This window comes from Neofelis nebulosa, chromosome 17, assembly GCF_028018385.1.
Source record: "Neofelis nebulosa isolate mNeoNeb1 chromosome 17, mNeoNeb1.pri, whole genome shotgun sequence".
In the NCBI taxonomy this organism is placed as follows: domain Eukaryota; kingdom Metazoa; phylum Chordata; class Mammalia; order Carnivora; family Felidae; genus Neofelis; species Neofelis nebulosa.
Window position 1 is genome coordinate 6,455,687 of NC_080798.1, and position 16,858 is coordinate 6,472,544.

The window sequence follows — 16,858 nt, forward strand, 5'->3', positions numbered from 1 at the left end:
CCAGGAGCCTCCTGAGGACAAGCAGGCTCGCGCCATGGCGGCTGCCAGCAGTAAGCAGACTCGAGACCTGGCCAGAATACTATTAGCTACCACTGCTGACTCCCCCGAGCAACGAGACCGCCATCTCCGGCAGCTGACAGATGACTCAAGAAAAGGTAAAGGAACCACCAAGGGGGGGAAGCAGAGGCTGCAGAAAGATCAGTGCGCATACTGCAAGGAGACAGGGCATTGGGCCCGAGATTGTCCGAAAAGGGCCGGCGGGAAGGGAAGCAAGACTGATCGAGTAAAAGTCTTAGAGCTAGATGAACTAAGTGATTAGGGGAGTCGGGATTTGGACCCTCTCCCCAAACCCAGGGTAACTCTTAAAGTGGAGGGGACCCCTGTTGTCTTCCTTGTCGACACCGGAGCACAACATTCGGTCCTCCGCACCCCACAAGGAAAACTAGCCAGCGAGAAGTCCTGGGTACAAGGGGCAACTGGTATGAGCCAGTATTCATGGACTACCCGAAGAACGGTAGATTTGGGGACAGGTAGGGTATCCCACTCCTTTATGATAATACTGGAATGTCCCTACCCACTATTAGGACAAGACTTACTGACCAAGATTGGAGCTCAGATAACTTTCAGACAAGGGGGGGCCTCAGGTCACCGATGGCAAGGGCCACCCCATCCAGGTCCTGACCATGAAACTGGAGGATGAATACCGCCTCCACCAGGAAGCGCTCCCGAGAGAGGATAATATAGACAGGTGGCTACAAGAATTCCCCTCGGTTTGGGCACAGATGGGGGGCATAGGACTAGTCGCTCACAGGACCCTGGTCCTGGTAGAGCTCAAACCAGGAGAAGGTCCGGTAAGGATCAAACAATACCCCATGTCTCAGGAGGCCCGGAAGGGGATCCAGCCACACATCCGGAGACTATGAAGCCTAGGGGTACTAGTTCCTTGCCAGTCTGCTTGGAACACCCCCCTACTGCCGGTCAAAAAGCCTCACACAAATGACTATCGACCAGTACAAGACCTCTGGGAAGTAAAGAAGAGGGTCACGGACATAAACCCAACTGATCCCAACCCATATACTCTCTTGAACTCCTTGGTGCCCTCCAGGGTCTGGTATACTGTGCTAGATTTAAAGAACGCCTTCTTCAGTCTGCCACTGGCACCCTAAAGCCAACCCATGTTCGCCTTTGAGTGGCATGATCCGGAGGAGGGCTACAGCGGGCAACTCGCCTGGACACGGCTGCCTCAGGGGTTCAAAAATTCGCCCACCATCTTCAACGAGGCACTACACGAGGACCTGGGTGAGTACAGAACGGAGCACCCTGGCCTCACCCTCCTATAGTACGTAGATGACATCCTGATTGCTGCTGACAAGGCCAAAGACTGTGAGCGAGGGACCCGGGACCTGCTGGCTACCCTGGGGGCCTTAGGGTACCGGGCATCCGCGAAAAAGGCTCAGATATGCAGGGAGAGGGTAAGTTACCTGGGATATATCCTGGAGGGTGGACAGCGGCGGTTATCAGATGCCAGAAGAGAAACTGTCCTAAGGATCCCTATTCCCACCTCCCGAAGAGAAGTAAGGGAATTCTTAGGATCAGCCAGCTACTGCCGCCTCTGGGTTCCAGGTTTTGCTGAGATCGCCAGGCCCCTATATGAAGCTACCAAAGAGGAGAAAACATTTAAATGGGCTGAAAAAGAAGAAACTGCCTTTAATCAGTTAAAAAAGGCCCTCCCTAAGTGCCCCAGCCCTGGGCCTACCAGACATTACGAAACCCTTCCACCTCTTTGTACACGAACACAAGGGAATAGCAAAAGGGGTTCTAACTCAAGCCTTAGGCCCCTGGAACTGCCCAGTGGCTTACCTGTCCAAGAAACTAGACCCAGTGGCTGCCGGCTGGCCGCCATGCCCAAGAATTACTGCGGCGACAGCACTCCTAGTCAAGGACGCAGACAAACTGACCCTAGGACAGGAGATCTGGATCACGACCCCACACACCATTGAAGGGGTCCTGAAACAGCCTCCTGATAGATGGATGAGCAACACACGTATGACTCATTACCAGAGCCTCCTACTCAACCCTCCACGGGTGCGGTTCCACCCCAGTGCAGCCCTCAATCCTGCAACCCTGCTGCCCGACCCTGACCTAGGTGCTCCACTACATGACTGTGCGGGAACCCTGGAACAAGTACATGGATTCCGGACGGACCTGACCGACCGGCCCCTCCCCGATGCCGAGGCTACTTGGTTCACTGATGACAGCAGCTTTGTGCGAGACGGACACAGGTATGCGGGTGCAGCAGTGGTCACCAAAACGGACACCATATGGGCGGAGGCTCTACCCTCCGGAACGTCAGCCCAGCAAGCAGAGCTCATCGCCCTTGCCAAGGCGCTAACGTTGGGAGCTAGAAAATGGCTTAACAACTACCGGACTTGGGAGACCCAGTTTTACCAGACCTGCCCAAATACTCCCAGGAGGAGTTACAGCGGATCAAGAAACTCCCCACGGACCAGGAGATAAAGGGATGGTGGTATACACCTAACAAGGAGCTCGTGCTGCCAGACCGGCTCGGAGTCTCAATATTAGAGCACATGCATCGGTCTACTCACACGGGGGCCAGAAAATTAAAAGACTTAATCTGACATGCCGGAATCAAGATTCACCAACAGGACACCAAAATAGAGCAAGTTGTATCTGCCTGCAAGACCTGCCAACTCACCAGTGCGAGAGCCACATCAAATAAAAAAAAGGAACCAGGCTCAGAGGCACCAGACCGGGAGCCCAATGGAAGGTTGACTTCACTGACGTTAAACCAGGAAAGTATGGTTATAAATATCTTTCAGTATTTACAGACACCTTCTCTGGCTGGGTGGAGGCATACCCTACCAAGCATGAAACGGCTCAGATGGTGGCTAAGAAGCTACTAGAAGACATCTTACCCAGGTATGGTTTACCTGCCACGATAGTATCAGACAATGGACCAGCTTTTATCTCACAGGTAACGCAGGCAGTAGGCAAGGCGGTGGGGGCAAACTGGAAATTACATTGTGCTTATAGGCCCCAGAGCTCAGGACAGGTAGAAAGAATGAATAGAACCCTAAAAGAGACCCTTACCAAATTAACCATGGAGACTGGCGGGGACTGGGTGACTCTCCTACCATATGCCCTTTACCGGGTTAGGAACACTCCTTACACCTTGGGTTTTACTCCCTACAAGATCATGTTTGGCAGGTCACCCCCTCTTATTCCCAACCTTCGAGCTGAACGTCTTGCTGAGTTTAAAGATCAAGAACTTTTTCTTTCCTTGAGAGGGCTCCAGAGGGCGCACGAGGACGTTTGGCTGCGCCTCCGTGTCATCTATGAGGCTGGCCCGACCCCGACACCTCATCAGTACAGGCCGGGAGACTGGGTCTACGTCAAGAGGCACCACCGAGAGACCCTCAAGCCGTGCTGGAAGGGACCCTACATAGTGGTGCTGACAACCCCCACCACTCTCAAAGTAGACGACATTGCGACCTGGGTCCATCACACCCACGTTCGGCCAGCGGACCCCTCCTCGATCCGGAAGGACTTCGTCACGTGATGGGCCGTCAGTTGGGACCAACACAACCAGCTCAAGCTATAGCGCATTTGACCCACCTGATATTGGTAACTCTGTTAACTCTGCTTGTCATTGCTCATGCTGCCAGGAGTCCCCACGCTCCCCAAAACATCACCTGGCAGATCATAGACACCAGCTCGGGGACAATACTTAATCAGACCTCCCAGAGCCACCCCAGGGACACTTGGTTCCCAGAACTTTGCATAAACCTCCAAACTCTGTTCCCCTTGTCACCATAAATGCAGCCAGTCCCATGATTGGGTCAGTAAGCTACATGACAAGGGGGGAATGAAAGGGCGGGCCTAAGCCGGCCTACTCCATCTTGTTCTGTGTCCTTCACCTTGACCACGCCTCCTCCCCTTGAGTAACCTCCCGGTCACCTGCCTAACAGGACTCCGACCCTTCCCCAGCCAATCGGCTGAGGCCACAGCCATTACGTGACCAACTGCCCCTAGGCCCCAATAAAACCTTTGTCCTTTTTGAAACTCGCTCTCTCTCCCTGGTATCTCACCGCTGCATCGGTGCAGGTAGGGGACTGAGCTCGAGTTAGCTCGAATAAAGGCTCTTTGCTTTTGCATCGGACTCGGCTCACTGGTGGTCTTTGGGGATCACGAATTCTGGGCATAACAGCCTTTCTCTGACTGAAGTATTTCGCTTAGCATTATACTCTTTAGTGCCATCCATATTGTCACAAATGGCAAGATTTCATTCTTTTTTATGGCTGAATAAAATACCATTGTATCTATATAAAATACCATTGTATCTATATACCACATCCACATTGTCTTTATTCATTCTTCTGTCCATGGACATTTGAGCAGCTTCCATATCTGGCTCTTGTAAATAATGCTTCTAAAAACTTAGGTAGGGGTGCATGTATCCTTTTGAATTAGTGCTTTTGTATTTTTTCGGCAAATACCCAGTAGTGAGATTACTGGGTAATAGGGTCAGTCTATTTTTAACTTTGTGGGGAACCTCCATACTGTTCTCCAGAGTGGCCGCACCAGTTTGCATTCCTACCAACAGTGCAAGAAGGCTCCTTTTTCTTCATATCTTCACCAGCACTTGTTGTTTCCACACTCAACTAATTTTTAACAACCACATAACTGGGAAAGGATAGTCTCTTCAATAAATGGTGTAGGGAAAACTGGAGGTCTATGTGCACAAGAATGAAACAACCCTTACCTTACAACATACTCAAAAATCAACCCAAAACGGATTAAAGACTAAATGTAAGTTACGAAACTGTAAAACTAGAAGAAAATAAAGGGGGAAAGTTCCTTAATATTGATTTTGGCAATGATTGTTTAGAATTGAAAACAAAAGTGTCAAAAACAAAAACAAGACCAGATCACACTAAAAACCTTCTGCACAGCAAAGAAACAGTCAATAAAATTAAAAGGCAACCTATGAAATAGGAGTAAATATTTGCAAATGCTCAAGATGACAAGGTGTTAATATCCAAAATATGTAAGAACTTATGAAACTCAATAGCAAAACAAACCAAAAGGAAAAATAAACACAATGATTAAAAAAATGGACAGAGGACTGGGGTGCCTGGGTGGCTCAATCCAATCGGTTAAGCATCCAACTTCAGCTCAGGTCATGGTCTCACAGTTGGGGAGTTCGAGCCCCACTTCGGGTTCCGGGCTCTGTGCTGACAGTTCAGAGCCTGGAGCCTGCTTTGGATTCTGTGTCTCCCTCTCTCCACCCCTCCCCCACTCATGCTCTGTCTGTCTCTGTCTTTCTCAAAAAGTAAACAAACATTGAAAAAAAATGGACAGAGGACATGAATAGACATTTTCCCAAAGACATACAAATGGCCAACAGATACATGAAAAGATGCTCAACATCACGAGTCATCAAGGAAATGCAAATCAAAACCACCATGAGATATTACATCACACCTGTTAGGAAGGCAATTATCAAAAAGTCAAAAGACATAGAGAAAGGAATCCTGTGCCCTGTGGGTGGGAATGTAAATTAATGCAGCCACTGTGGAAAACAGTATGGAGGTTCCTCAAAATATTAAAAAAAGAAATACCGTGTGATCCTATAAACCCACTACTGAATATTTACCCAATGAAAACAAAAACACTAATTTAAAAACATAAAGGCACCCTAGATTTACTGTAGTATTATTTACAACAGTCCAGATACGGAAGCAGCCCAAGTGTCCACGGATAGGGGAATAGATAAAGATGTGGTATACATATTCAATGGAAAATTATTAGTCAGACATAAAAAAGAATGAAGTCTCATCATTTGTACAACGTGAATAGACATATAGGGTATTATGGTAAGTGAACTAAGTTGGAGAGAAAAAGACAAATACTATATGATTCCACTTATATGTGGAATGTAAAAAACAAAATAATATGCACAAACAAAAAGACAGAAATAGACTCGTAAATACAGACAACAAATTGGTGGTTGCCAGAGGGGAGGAGGTAGGCAATGGGCAAAATAGGTGTAGGGGATGAAGAGGTAAAATCTTCCAGTTATAAAATAAGGAAGTCACAGAAATGAAAAGTACAGGGGCACCTGGGTGGCTCAGTTGGTTAAGCGACCGACTTTGGCTCAGGTCATGATCTCGCGGTTCATTGGTGCAAGCCTCGTGTAGGGCTCTGTGCTGACAGCTCAGAGCCTGGAGCCTGCTTCAGATTCTGTGTCTCTCTCTCTCTCTGCCCCTCTCCTGCTAATACTCTGTCTCTCTCTCTCAAAAATGAATAAAAATTAAAAAGAAAAAATAAAAATAAAAAAACAATCATGCAAAAAACTTGAAGAAGAAAAAAAAGCCATGTATTTAAGCAAGACTATTTCACCAAATAGCATGACCAAGACTGGACAATTTCCTCTAAATTAAGGCTGAGAAAAGGGGCCAGCCAGGCCTCCAGCAATTAACCACTGCAAAGGATGCCTGAGGAGGGAGCAATACAAGAGAAAAGAAGGAAAGAAAAAAAGAAGGGAGGGGAGAGAGTCAAAGACCTGGTGTGTTTTGTTCATGGATGACAGGATTGCAACTTTGCCCAAGGTGGTCGCTGAGGCAGGAGAACTAAAGCAATGTACTAAAAATAATATTCTTTCTTTACTGGCCCAGATTTCCCCCCCATCGGTCTCCTTTTCCAGAATCTTCCAACTCTTCCTACACATGAATCCAGGACTTCCACACACGGCTTCTTTCATCCTGGTCAACAGAGAGCCTACAGTGTGTCCAGAGGCGGCCCCTAAACACCCCCTGCAGCCCAGCCACACTGACACCACCCATCTCCACTGGCCTGCTGCGAAGCCCCTCAGGATGTGCCCAGTGCAGCCTCCTCACAGGCTCGGGTCCCCGGGTGACGACGAGCTGGAATCTAAGTGCAGAGGAGAGGGACCGGGGTAAGGCCTGGGGGAGTGTGGACGCACCCATGCCAGGCAGGACACTTCAGACTCAGACAAGGTTGGCAAGTCCAAGAAGGGCCTTGCAGGAATGAGAGACAGGAAATCAACCCAGGATATGACTTCACCTGACAGACGGCCATTCCCGACTCCTTTCCTTTACTCTTCCTCCCTTTCCAGGATTCTTCCTCAGGCAGGATCAGTCTTGGGAATTCAATCCTAAGTGTCAAGAAAAGGCAGCTTAACACTTTGAGTCAGTCTGGGTCCTTCCCGTCCTGCAGCCTCACACGGGAAGGCCTCTCCGTGTGAAAACACGGGGGGTGCCCCGGGACAGTGGACTCCTCCAGAGGCCAGCAAGTGACCTTCCCACCCTTCTTCTTCAGAACCGGCTCTCGCCCTGGTGAAGCCCCCGCACACGGCATCAGTGGGGACCTGGGTGGGACCTGACCCTCCCCTGCAGATCACAGGCCTGCCCCGATCACACCCCACGCAGAGCCGAGCCCCCTCACCTCTCCCCGGGTCAGGGGCTGATGTCAGCCTCAGACAGGGAGCACCACAGCCTTGGTGCTCAGCGCTGGAGACACATCAGAAACCCCCCAGGCACTTTAACTAGGACTGAGATCAGGCCCTGTCTCCCCTTGGCCATTTGAAGGGACTCTCCGGGAGGGGGTCCGAGAGGCTCCTCTGAGAAGGTGGCATCAGAACGAGGACCCAGGGGAGGGAGCTTGTTTGCCACCCGCCTCTGAGGGGCCACACAGTTCCAGGCAGAGGGACAGGCCCCGGGAGGCCCTCAGGCAGGAGCAAGCCTGGCCCCAGGAGAGGGGAAGAGGCCTGCGTGGCAGCAGTGGGGTGAGGAGACCAGCAGGGGAGGAGGACAGACAGGCACCTGGGGAGGCAGATCCGGAAGGGCGTGCCTTCCAACATTTGCACCCTACGTCTTTTTTTTTTTTTTTAGTTTTTTTAATGTTGATTTATTTTTTTGGAGAGAGGGAGAGAGCACCCACCAGTGGGGGGAGGAGCAGAGAAGGAGAGAGAGAGAGAGAGAGAGAGAGAGAGAGAGAGAGACAGAGACTCCCAAGCAGGCTCTGCACTGTCAGCACAAAGGCCAATGCAGGGCTCGAATCCATGAACCCACGAACCGTGAGATCATGACCTGAGCCAAAATCAAGAGTCTGACACTTAACCAACTGCCTCACCCAGGTGCCTCGTTTTTTGTTTTTTTTAATGTTTGGGTTTTTTTTTTTTTCAGAGTGTGCACATGCGTGCATGCATGGGGGGGGGGGTTGAAGGGCAGGGGAGTGGGGGACAGGATCCAAAGTGGGCTGTGCACTGACAGCAGAGAGCCCAATGTGGGGCTTGAACTCACAAACCTTGAGATCATGACCTGAGGCTAAGTTGGATGCTTAACTGACTGAGCCACCCAGGCGCCCCCTGCCTCCAACATCTTGAAAGAATTTTAGAAACCGCATGTTCCTCCTCTCCTGTTAAGTAAACATCAAATTTTTTTCTTCATCTTATACAATAAAACATTTACAAATATAATGTAGTTATCTTATATTTAGAATCCTGCTTGACGTGGGGCTCGAACTCAAAAAACTGGAGATCATGACCTGAGCTGAAATCAAGAGTCAGACGTTTAACCAACTGAGGCACCCAAGCGCCCCTCCTCAAGCCTTTTAGACTGTTTTTTTATAAGCCTCATCCTTATCTGTACAATTTATTTTTTTTTATTTTTTAATGTTTATTTATTTTTGAGAGAGAGAGAAATTTTTTTTTGTGAGTAGGGGAGGGGCAGAGAGAATGAGGGAGACACAGAATCCGAAGCAGGCTCCAGGCTCCAAGCTGTCAGCACAGAACCCAACGCGGGACTTACTCACAAACTGAGATCGGACCTGAGCCGAGGTCGGATGCTTAACCGACTGAGCCAACCAGGCACCCCATTATCTGTATAATTTAAACAAACTTCAGTTTCTTAGGTTATAAAGCCACAAGTCAATATAACAACTTAATCATCCATATCCAACCTTACCACTCACCTGGATCCAGGTACACCCTCTTTCTTCACTAGGATGTTTCCCTTATTCTGTATATCTCTCTCCATTTCTTTCACTCTGTCTCTTGGCAAAGACTCTTTGCTTCACCAAACTTGAGTCAGACCCCTGAATCTTCTCCTGGGCCCATCTGTGCACTTCCTTATAAAACCAGCTTTGGCAAGAACCCGGAGTTTAACCAGAACCTCCCACCCTCTGTGTCTGATCAGGTTCCTTGTCCCCCACTATTCCCCAGGTGATGTCTGATCGATCACCCTGGCCTGTCCTCAGCAAGAATCCTACTTGGTCTGTTTAGCCAGAACCACACGTAGCCCTGATGCTCCCTCTTGGCGATTTTCCATGCAGTAACCCCCTCCTTGCCTCTAAATTCCCACTTGCCCACGGTGTATTCAGAGTTGAGCCCAATCTGTCTCCTCCACTGTGAATCCGATTGCTGTGGTCCCTACACCTGTCTGGAGGCTGGTCCTGAATAAACCCTGCCTTACCATCTTTAACGGGCACCAGTGATTTTTTTTTTTTTTTTTTTGACACTCTCACTGTTTTTGGCGGGGGCAGGGGACTGTGTCTGGTTTCCCCTTGGATGTCTCTCACTCTGTTCCCCTCTCCTGTCCCGCTTTCTCCCCTTTCCTGGATTCCTTCTCTCACATCTCACATCTCTTCTGCCCCACTCTGCAACCTGTTTCCCCTCCTGTTGCTTTCTCCCCAACCTGATTGTTCCCAAGTATTTCTGCCTCCTTCGCCCCCCACCTGTCTGTCTCTGCTCTCCCTATTAGGTTGCGGCTACCTCTGTTACAACACCCACTGCCCGCCCCCCCCCCCCCCCCCCCCCCCCCCCGCTTTCTGGCACCCCGAGCTCACTACGCTGCTTCCCTGCAGTCTCTCCTCCTCCGCGGTTCCTTCTTTCTGTCCCAGCACCACGCTGGTCTGCCATGGCTCCAACTCTTGTACCCTCTCTCCACCGTCGGTCTGAAGCGCCTCTCCTTTTGTTGCTCCTGCTCCCACTTCCCGCCCCTCTCACTGTTCTGTCTTTCCCTTCATCTGCCTAGAGATCCCGCTTTTCTCCATCTCCTTTTCTCCCCCTGCTGCTTTCGCAGTTTATTCTTTTACTTTCGATGTCTGCCACCCCCTCACACGTCCTCCGCTTTGCCAGTTGTTCGTGGTTCTCCCTCACTTTTCTCTTTCATTTTTCTGGAATTCTCTCACTGGGTCTGTCTCTCCTGATTCCTCTCACCCAGGAATGGGATGGAGTCAGATGCCCGCCTCCTGGAAGGAGCACATTCTCCAGGGGCGAGGCGTTTGGGATGGAAGAACGCTGGTGTCACTAGGCAGGCCCAGGTCACCTCTCCCAGCGCGGGGTCGGGGGAAGAGGTGACTGGGGGAGAGGGAGCCTGAGGAGTGGTCAGAGGGGCGGTGTTCTAGAAGCGGGGGGAGACCTGAAGAATCCCAGGACCCGGAAGGGCACGCGGCCTCTCCGGAGGGGCCGAGAAAGGGAGGCTGTGGGGCGCCAAGGGAATAAATCCACCTCGCGGAAGGGGGCTTTAGGTGCCTGGGGCGGGCGGCGGGCTCCGAAGAGGGTTCCAGCAGGACACGGACGGGAAAGCCGGCGTCTGCGCGGACCGAGCACGGCAGTCCTGAGGGAAGGGACCAGCCTCGCCGCGATTTTAAACCTAAAGGGACGCGTCCCCGGCCTCCCAAAGCGACGTCTGAATTTATTTGGGGTGCAGGGGCGGGTGTAGGGATTTCACGGCCCCTAATGACGCCCAGACCGTGGCAATGGAGGAGAGGACCCTACGAACAGCGGGTTTAAACTGGAAAGACGGAAACTCACGCCGCGTAGCAGGACCTTTAACCCGCGCCATCCGCTTCCAGGTCTACAGAAACCTGCGCGCTCTCAGTGAAGAGGACGGGGAGGGGGCGGGGCCTGGGCTGGGTGCGAGCGTTGGGGGGCGGGGCGCGCGGAGGCGAGGCTAACGCAGGTATCGTGAGAGGGCGGGACGAAGCCGACGAGGGGGCGGGGCCTCGGGGCGGAGAGCGGAGGCCTACGCTGGAATTGCGAGAGGGTGGGGCGATGTGGGGGCGGAGCCTCTAGTGAAGCGCGTTCGTTCCGGGGGCGGGGCCTGGGCTTCGCGTCCTCCTGTCCTCTCTTCTAGCTGATCTGTTTTCTGGGTTTGGAAACGTTTGAGTGTCTTCTGTGGAGCGGCGTTGCCTTCTATCTCAAGTTAATGTTTTAAACAGTTTTAGGGTAAAAGTTTAAAGTTGTGGGGGACACTTATGTTGGAAATTAAGATGCTTTTGTTTTGGGGGCGGCTGGCTGCCATAGTAGGTTGAGCCTCTGACTTGATTTCCACTCAAGTCGTGATCCAGGGTGGTAGGACCGAGCCCTGAGCCCTGTCTGTGCTGAAAGTGGAAACTGCTTGAGATTCTCTCTCTCTCTCTCTCTCTCCCTCTGCCCCTCTCTGCCCCTTATTTGTGTTCTCTTTCTCTTTAAAAGAAAGCTTTCCTTTTCACAGTTGAAAATGGTTCAACAATTATAAATTATAACAAGACAATTTATAACGATTTTTTTTAAGTTACTAGTTTTTTCTCGTTTTTTTTTTAAAGTTAATGTTCATTTTAAACCAGTGGTTGGTAACCCAAATTATCGTATGCCTTTAGCCACGCCTCGTATCCCAGGTCTGGTCCCTATGAAATCTTCAGAACTGAGCTCAGTGCTGATTTTGGCTTCCTGGGTGAATGGGGAATAGAAAAAGCAGTGCCATTTTGTTGGGTGTCAGTACAGAATTGCCTATTCTCAAGTGAGAGAAAGTTCCTCTTGCCTTATCAGAGAAATAAGCTGATGAGAATAAGCTTTTTTCCCCCCTCTTTTTTTAAAGTGAAACCCCTGCAGATGTAGTTTATAATCTTCACTTAGTACATCAAGAATTGGTTAGTTCCAAGGGAGTGCACCATTTCATCACCCGGGTCACTCTCCACCCCTCCCCCCAACAAATGCTCCACAATGCAGTACAACCAGATGTTGTGTTTATGTAGAATAGAATGTTTTAACAACACTTGTCCTATAACCACTCTTGCTGCTTTGTTCTGTTTTGGGAAAGGAAAAAAAGGAAAACAAACAAACAAACAAACAAGAAAGCAACATAATCCGAACACTGTGCACACCAGCGGGTGCCTGTCTTCCCTGGGCATTTTCAGTGGAATTTCTGCTGAACCCTGGCCCCCACCCCACCCCACTAGCAAGGAAAGAGGCAAAAGAACAGGTTCGCACCTGTGCACAGGAGTGGAAAGAGAAACCACATACAAACTGGGCTGCAAGTGGATTCTGGCACATTTTTAGATGAGACCTAAAAAAAAAGTCATGCTGTGCACAGGAAGCAGGCAAAGGAGTTCTGAGGGAGGTAGCGCCCGTAGACACTGTCTCCTCAGGAGACAGATGGAAATCAAGCTTTTCTTTATGAAAGTGAAGGAAGGCCTGTTATTTTCTCTCTTTTTTTTTTTACAGTTTTTTAAAATTTTTATCTAAGTAACCTCTACACCCCAACATGGGGCTCAGACTCAGGACCCCGAGATCAAGTCTCATCCTCCTCCAACTGAGCCACATAGGTGCCCCACAACCCAAGAAGGAAAGCTGTATGTGAATTCTGGTTCAGATTGGCCATGTAGAGAGTACATACAGATGTGAACGAACTGAGTATTACCTTAAAACTCTGTGCAGATATGGGAAGGTCCTCGTGTAACCCCACAGTGAGGGCGAGGATTTAGTGCATCTAAACTAGCAAACACAGACTGAATTGTTCAAGACATAGTCTTTTTTTTTTTAAGTTTATTTATTTATTTTGAGAGAGAGCAGGGGAGGGGCAGAGAGAGAGAGAGAGAGAGAGAGAGAGAGAGAGAGAGAGAGAGAATCCCAAGCAGGCTCTGCACTGTCAGTGTGGAACCCGATGAGGGGCTCAAACTCACGAAACTGTGAGATCCTGACCTGAGCTGAAACCAAGAGTTGGACCCTTAACTGAGCCACCCAGGCGCTCCAAAATCCATTTCTTTTCAAACTCTACACCCAGTGTGGGGCTTGAACTCATGACCCTGAGATCAAGAGTCATGCTCTTCCAACTGAGCCAGCCAGGCACCCCTCTCATTTTTTATAGTAGCTGCCCCAATAGGTGTGAGGTAGTATCTCATGGCAGGATATATATTTAAGTGCTTATTTATTTGAGAGAGAGAGAGCGTGTGCAGGGGAGGGGCAGAGATAGGGAGAGGAAAAGAGAGAGAACCCCAAGCAGGCTCCATGCTGTCACTGCAGAGCCCAACATGGGGCTTGAGCTCACGAAGCTTGAGATCATGCCCCGAACCGATATCAAGAGTTGGCCACAACCGACTGAGCCACTCAGGTGCCCCTAGGGTATCTTTAAAGAGTTTGGGAGACAGTTGGGAAATATGACAAGATAAAATCCAACTGAATATTAGGATATTTAGAAGATCGAATATTGTGTATTCAGTGATCTTAGCTAGAGGAGTGAATTTGGATTCCCATGTCCTTTACTTGAGGAAATATATCCATGGTGGGATTTTCACCATTTCTACGATAGCAGAGGAGGAGAGTGGGGGAGAATAACCTGAGTCTTTTTTATGTTTATGAATCAAAAAAACAGAATAAAAAGAGGGGGGTGGACAATCCCTCAATCACGTAGAACAATTAAAACATATCCCTATTGGTAACTGCTAGATTTGAGAATCCAAAAAATTTGAATGAGTTTCAATAGACAATATACTCATCCCTGTGTCAAAAAAACAAGAAAGAAAAAGAAAGAAAGAAAGAAAGAAAGAAAGAAAGAAAGAAAGAAAGAAAGAAAGAAAGAAAGAAAGAAAGCTCTATGCAGAACTCTATGCCCAACAGGGGACTCAAACTCACAGCCCCAAGTTACGAGATCAAGAGTCCCATGCTCCACTGACTGAGCCAGCCAGGCGCCCCTTAAATTTTTCCTAAATCAGCACGACTGCACATAAACTTTGTTTAAACCAAAAGCCTGATTTATGGCGCACCAAGCATACATTTTACATCTGCTTTGTAAATGAGTGGCCTAAAGCAAAACCATCTCATCCTTAACACCAATGCTCCTACTTCTTGCATTTCTTGGCGTTAAAACTCGTCATTCCTGCCTATATGCTAATCTAGAGTCTTTGGGCTTTCATAAGATGTACAAAAAAGTATATAATCCTGTAAAAACTGTTCATTGTCTACAGCACTGTCTTCCCTGTGAAGATTGTTGGTTTGGGCCAGCTGGCCTAAATTGGGCTGGAATAAAACTTTCTTTCTTATAGAGATTTTTTTTTTTTAAATTCTAAATGTTTATTTAGAGAGAGGGAGAGGGAGAGAGAGAATCCCAAACAGGCTCTGTGCTGGCAGCATGGAACCCGATGCAAGGCTCGATCCCATGGCCTTGACATCATGAGCTGAGCCGAAATCAAGAGTCGGTTGCTTAATGGACTGAGCCACACAGGAGCCCCTCTTCTAGACTCTAAAATGTTTATTCATTTTGCGTCAATACCACAAACTCTCAAAACTATAGGATATTTTGTAATAAGACAGATGTTTATCCTCTTTCAAATAATGGTATCTGGAAAACTGTACTTTCAGATTTTTAGAAATTGAACACCTAAGTAATAGTTGCTATTTATTTTGATAACTAGTTTTTGTATATGAAAAGGTAAGAAAATTCCGGTTCAGACTTCTGGTATTTATTTAATGAAAAAAATCTCTGGAGGAAATAAGTTAGCTGCAAATTTACATATTAAAAGTTCACTGGACATATCAATCCTACAAGTCCAATTCAAGACTTTTGAAAAAGATACAGCGTAAGCCCAAAAAAGGGCAGAAATGAGATTTATATTGAATATAATGAAAAGTAGAATAAAACTAATGTCTTATCAAAATTAATACAGCAGGTAAATCATTTAAAATATTGACTAAAGATAGGCACATGAACAATACTAATTAAACTATATTTATTAGTATTAGTACTTATGAATACTAATTACAGTAAGACTATTGATAAGAGATTTTCAAAACCTGTAGGAATTACTGTGAACAACTTTATCTTTACTAATTTGAGAACTGAGAAGAATAGTTTCCATGCAGATAGATCACTAAAATGGAATTAAGAATTAGAAATCAGAAAAGCATCCATAACTTGAAAACTTTGAAATATTCAACAGGACTCTGATCACCTTCCAGGAAACTTTCCCACTTTTTCAAGGTATTTATTCACAGTTCTCCTCACTTACAGACAAAATTTTTTCAGAACAGAAGAAAGCATATAAAAAAAAAATGTAGTATTGCTAGTATATCCTTCATCTTAGGGTATCAAAGAGAAAGCAGTTTGACTTCTGGAATGCGGTGCAAAATGAATCATTAGAATATGCACTATGACTAAAAAGGTTTTACTCTAGTAATGCCTGCATTTTAATATACTGTGGTACTATACACCCGATGATGTGATTATGTCTCCATTATGCTAGTAACTTCAGAAAAGCACTTTAAACATTTAAACACTATTATATTTAAACTATAAATGTGTGTTCAGTACATAACATGAGGAGGAAAGTTAATCTGATCTATAGTATCCATCTACAATGAATACAGAACTTTATGTTGACAGCCAAATGTTAGAAGCATTTCTGTTATGATCAGGAGTAAAGAATTGAGAACTGAACCCTGTATATCACCATTTCTACTCAAGATTATACTGGAATTTTGGGCACCTGGATGGCTCAGTCAGTTGAGTGACTCTTGATCTCAGCTCATGTCTTGATCTCAGGGTCATGAGTTCAAGCCCTGCATTGGGCTCACTCTGGGCATGAAGCCTACTTTAAAAAAAAAAAAAAAAAAAAAAAAAAAAGAATATACTGGAATTTGTAGCCATGTTTAGCCAGTTGGTCAGAAGTACAAGAGGCCCAGGACTTGTGATTGGCATCTGAAGTGGGGGCAGTGTTGTGAGACCGACTCTGTGGTCTGTGGAAATTCCCAGTTGGCTTTAGAACTGAATCAATTGTAAGACACTCAGTTGGTGTCCAGAGAGCTGGAGAATTGGCTGGTGTAGGGAAAATCTCGCACGTTTGGTCTCAGAAGTGCTGTGTGAAACAGCTCACCTTATTGTTGATAATTAAAATGATCTTATGTATGTTGGTAGCTAAATATACATGAAGAGAGGCACCTGGGTGGCTCAGTGGTAGAGCATGCAACTTGAACTCAGGGTGGCGAGTTCAAGCCCCATGTTGGGCATGGAGATTACTTTAAAAAAATAATGGGGGCGCCTGGGTGGCGCAGTCGGTTAAGCGTCCGACTTCAGCCAGGTCACGATCTCGCGGTCCGTGAGTTCGAGCCCCGCGTCGGGCTCTGGGCTGATGGCTCGGAGCCTGGAGCCTGTTTCTGATTCTGTGTCTCCCTCTCTCTCTGCCCCTCCCCCGTTCATGCTCTATCTCTCTCTGTCCCAAAAATAAATAAAAAACGTTGAAAAAAAATTAAAAAAAAAAAATGAACAAATGAACAAACATGAAGAGAGGAATAGACAGAAATGGTACCAAGGGATTTTCTGATGGTTTGTTCATTTGTCTTCATGAATTTTAATGTTTTTGTTTATCTACTTATTTATTTTGAGAGAAATAGAGACTGTAAGGGGTAGAGAGGCAGAGAGAGAGGGACAGAGCCTCTCTGTCCCTCCAGCTCTGCCAGCTGCAGAGCCCGACGTGGGGCTCGAACCCACAAACCACAAAATCATGACCTGAGCCAAAACCAAGAGTTGGTCGCTTAACGAAGTGAGCCACTCAGGTGCCC

The 16,858-nt window shown here is 47.6% G+C and overlaps 1 protein-coding gene across 2 annotated transcripts; it reads left to right on the plus strand.

Moving 5' to 3' along the window:
• The first annotated feature begins 1,234 nt into the window (after window positions 1-1,234).
• On the plus strand, window positions 1,235-4,178 carry LOC131499601 (protein NYNRIN-like). 2 transcript variants are annotated; one of them, XM_058707694.1, is made up of 2 exons: window positions 1,235-1,472; window positions 2,655-4,178. In XM_058707694.1, the coding sequence occupies exon 2, from the start codon at window positions 2,903-2,905 to the stop codon at window positions 3,578-3,580; it is 678 nt and encodes a 225-aa protein (XP_058563677.1). In that variant the 5' UTR covers window positions 1,235-1,472; window positions 2,655-2,902; the 3' UTR covers window positions 3,581-4,178. The 2 variants fall into 2 exon arrangements, with proteins under 2 accessions (XP_058563677.1, XP_058563676.1); XM_058707693.1 differs by lacking the exon at window positions 1,235-1,472 and adding an exon at window positions 2,175-2,282 and having other exon boundaries at window positions 2,841-4,178.
• Window positions 4,179-16,858: the final 12,680 nt, after the last annotated feature.

Bases quoted from the DNA above. Each gene is read 5' to 3' on its own strand.
- LOC131499601 (XM_058707693.1), top strand. From the start codon at position 2,228: ATGCCGAGGCTACTTGGTTCACTGATGACAGCAGCTTTGTGCGAGACG. The intron at 2,283-2,840 runs GTATGCGGGTGC...AATATCTTTCAG, and splicing joins TTTGTGCGAGACGGACACAG to TATTTACAGACACCTTCTCT.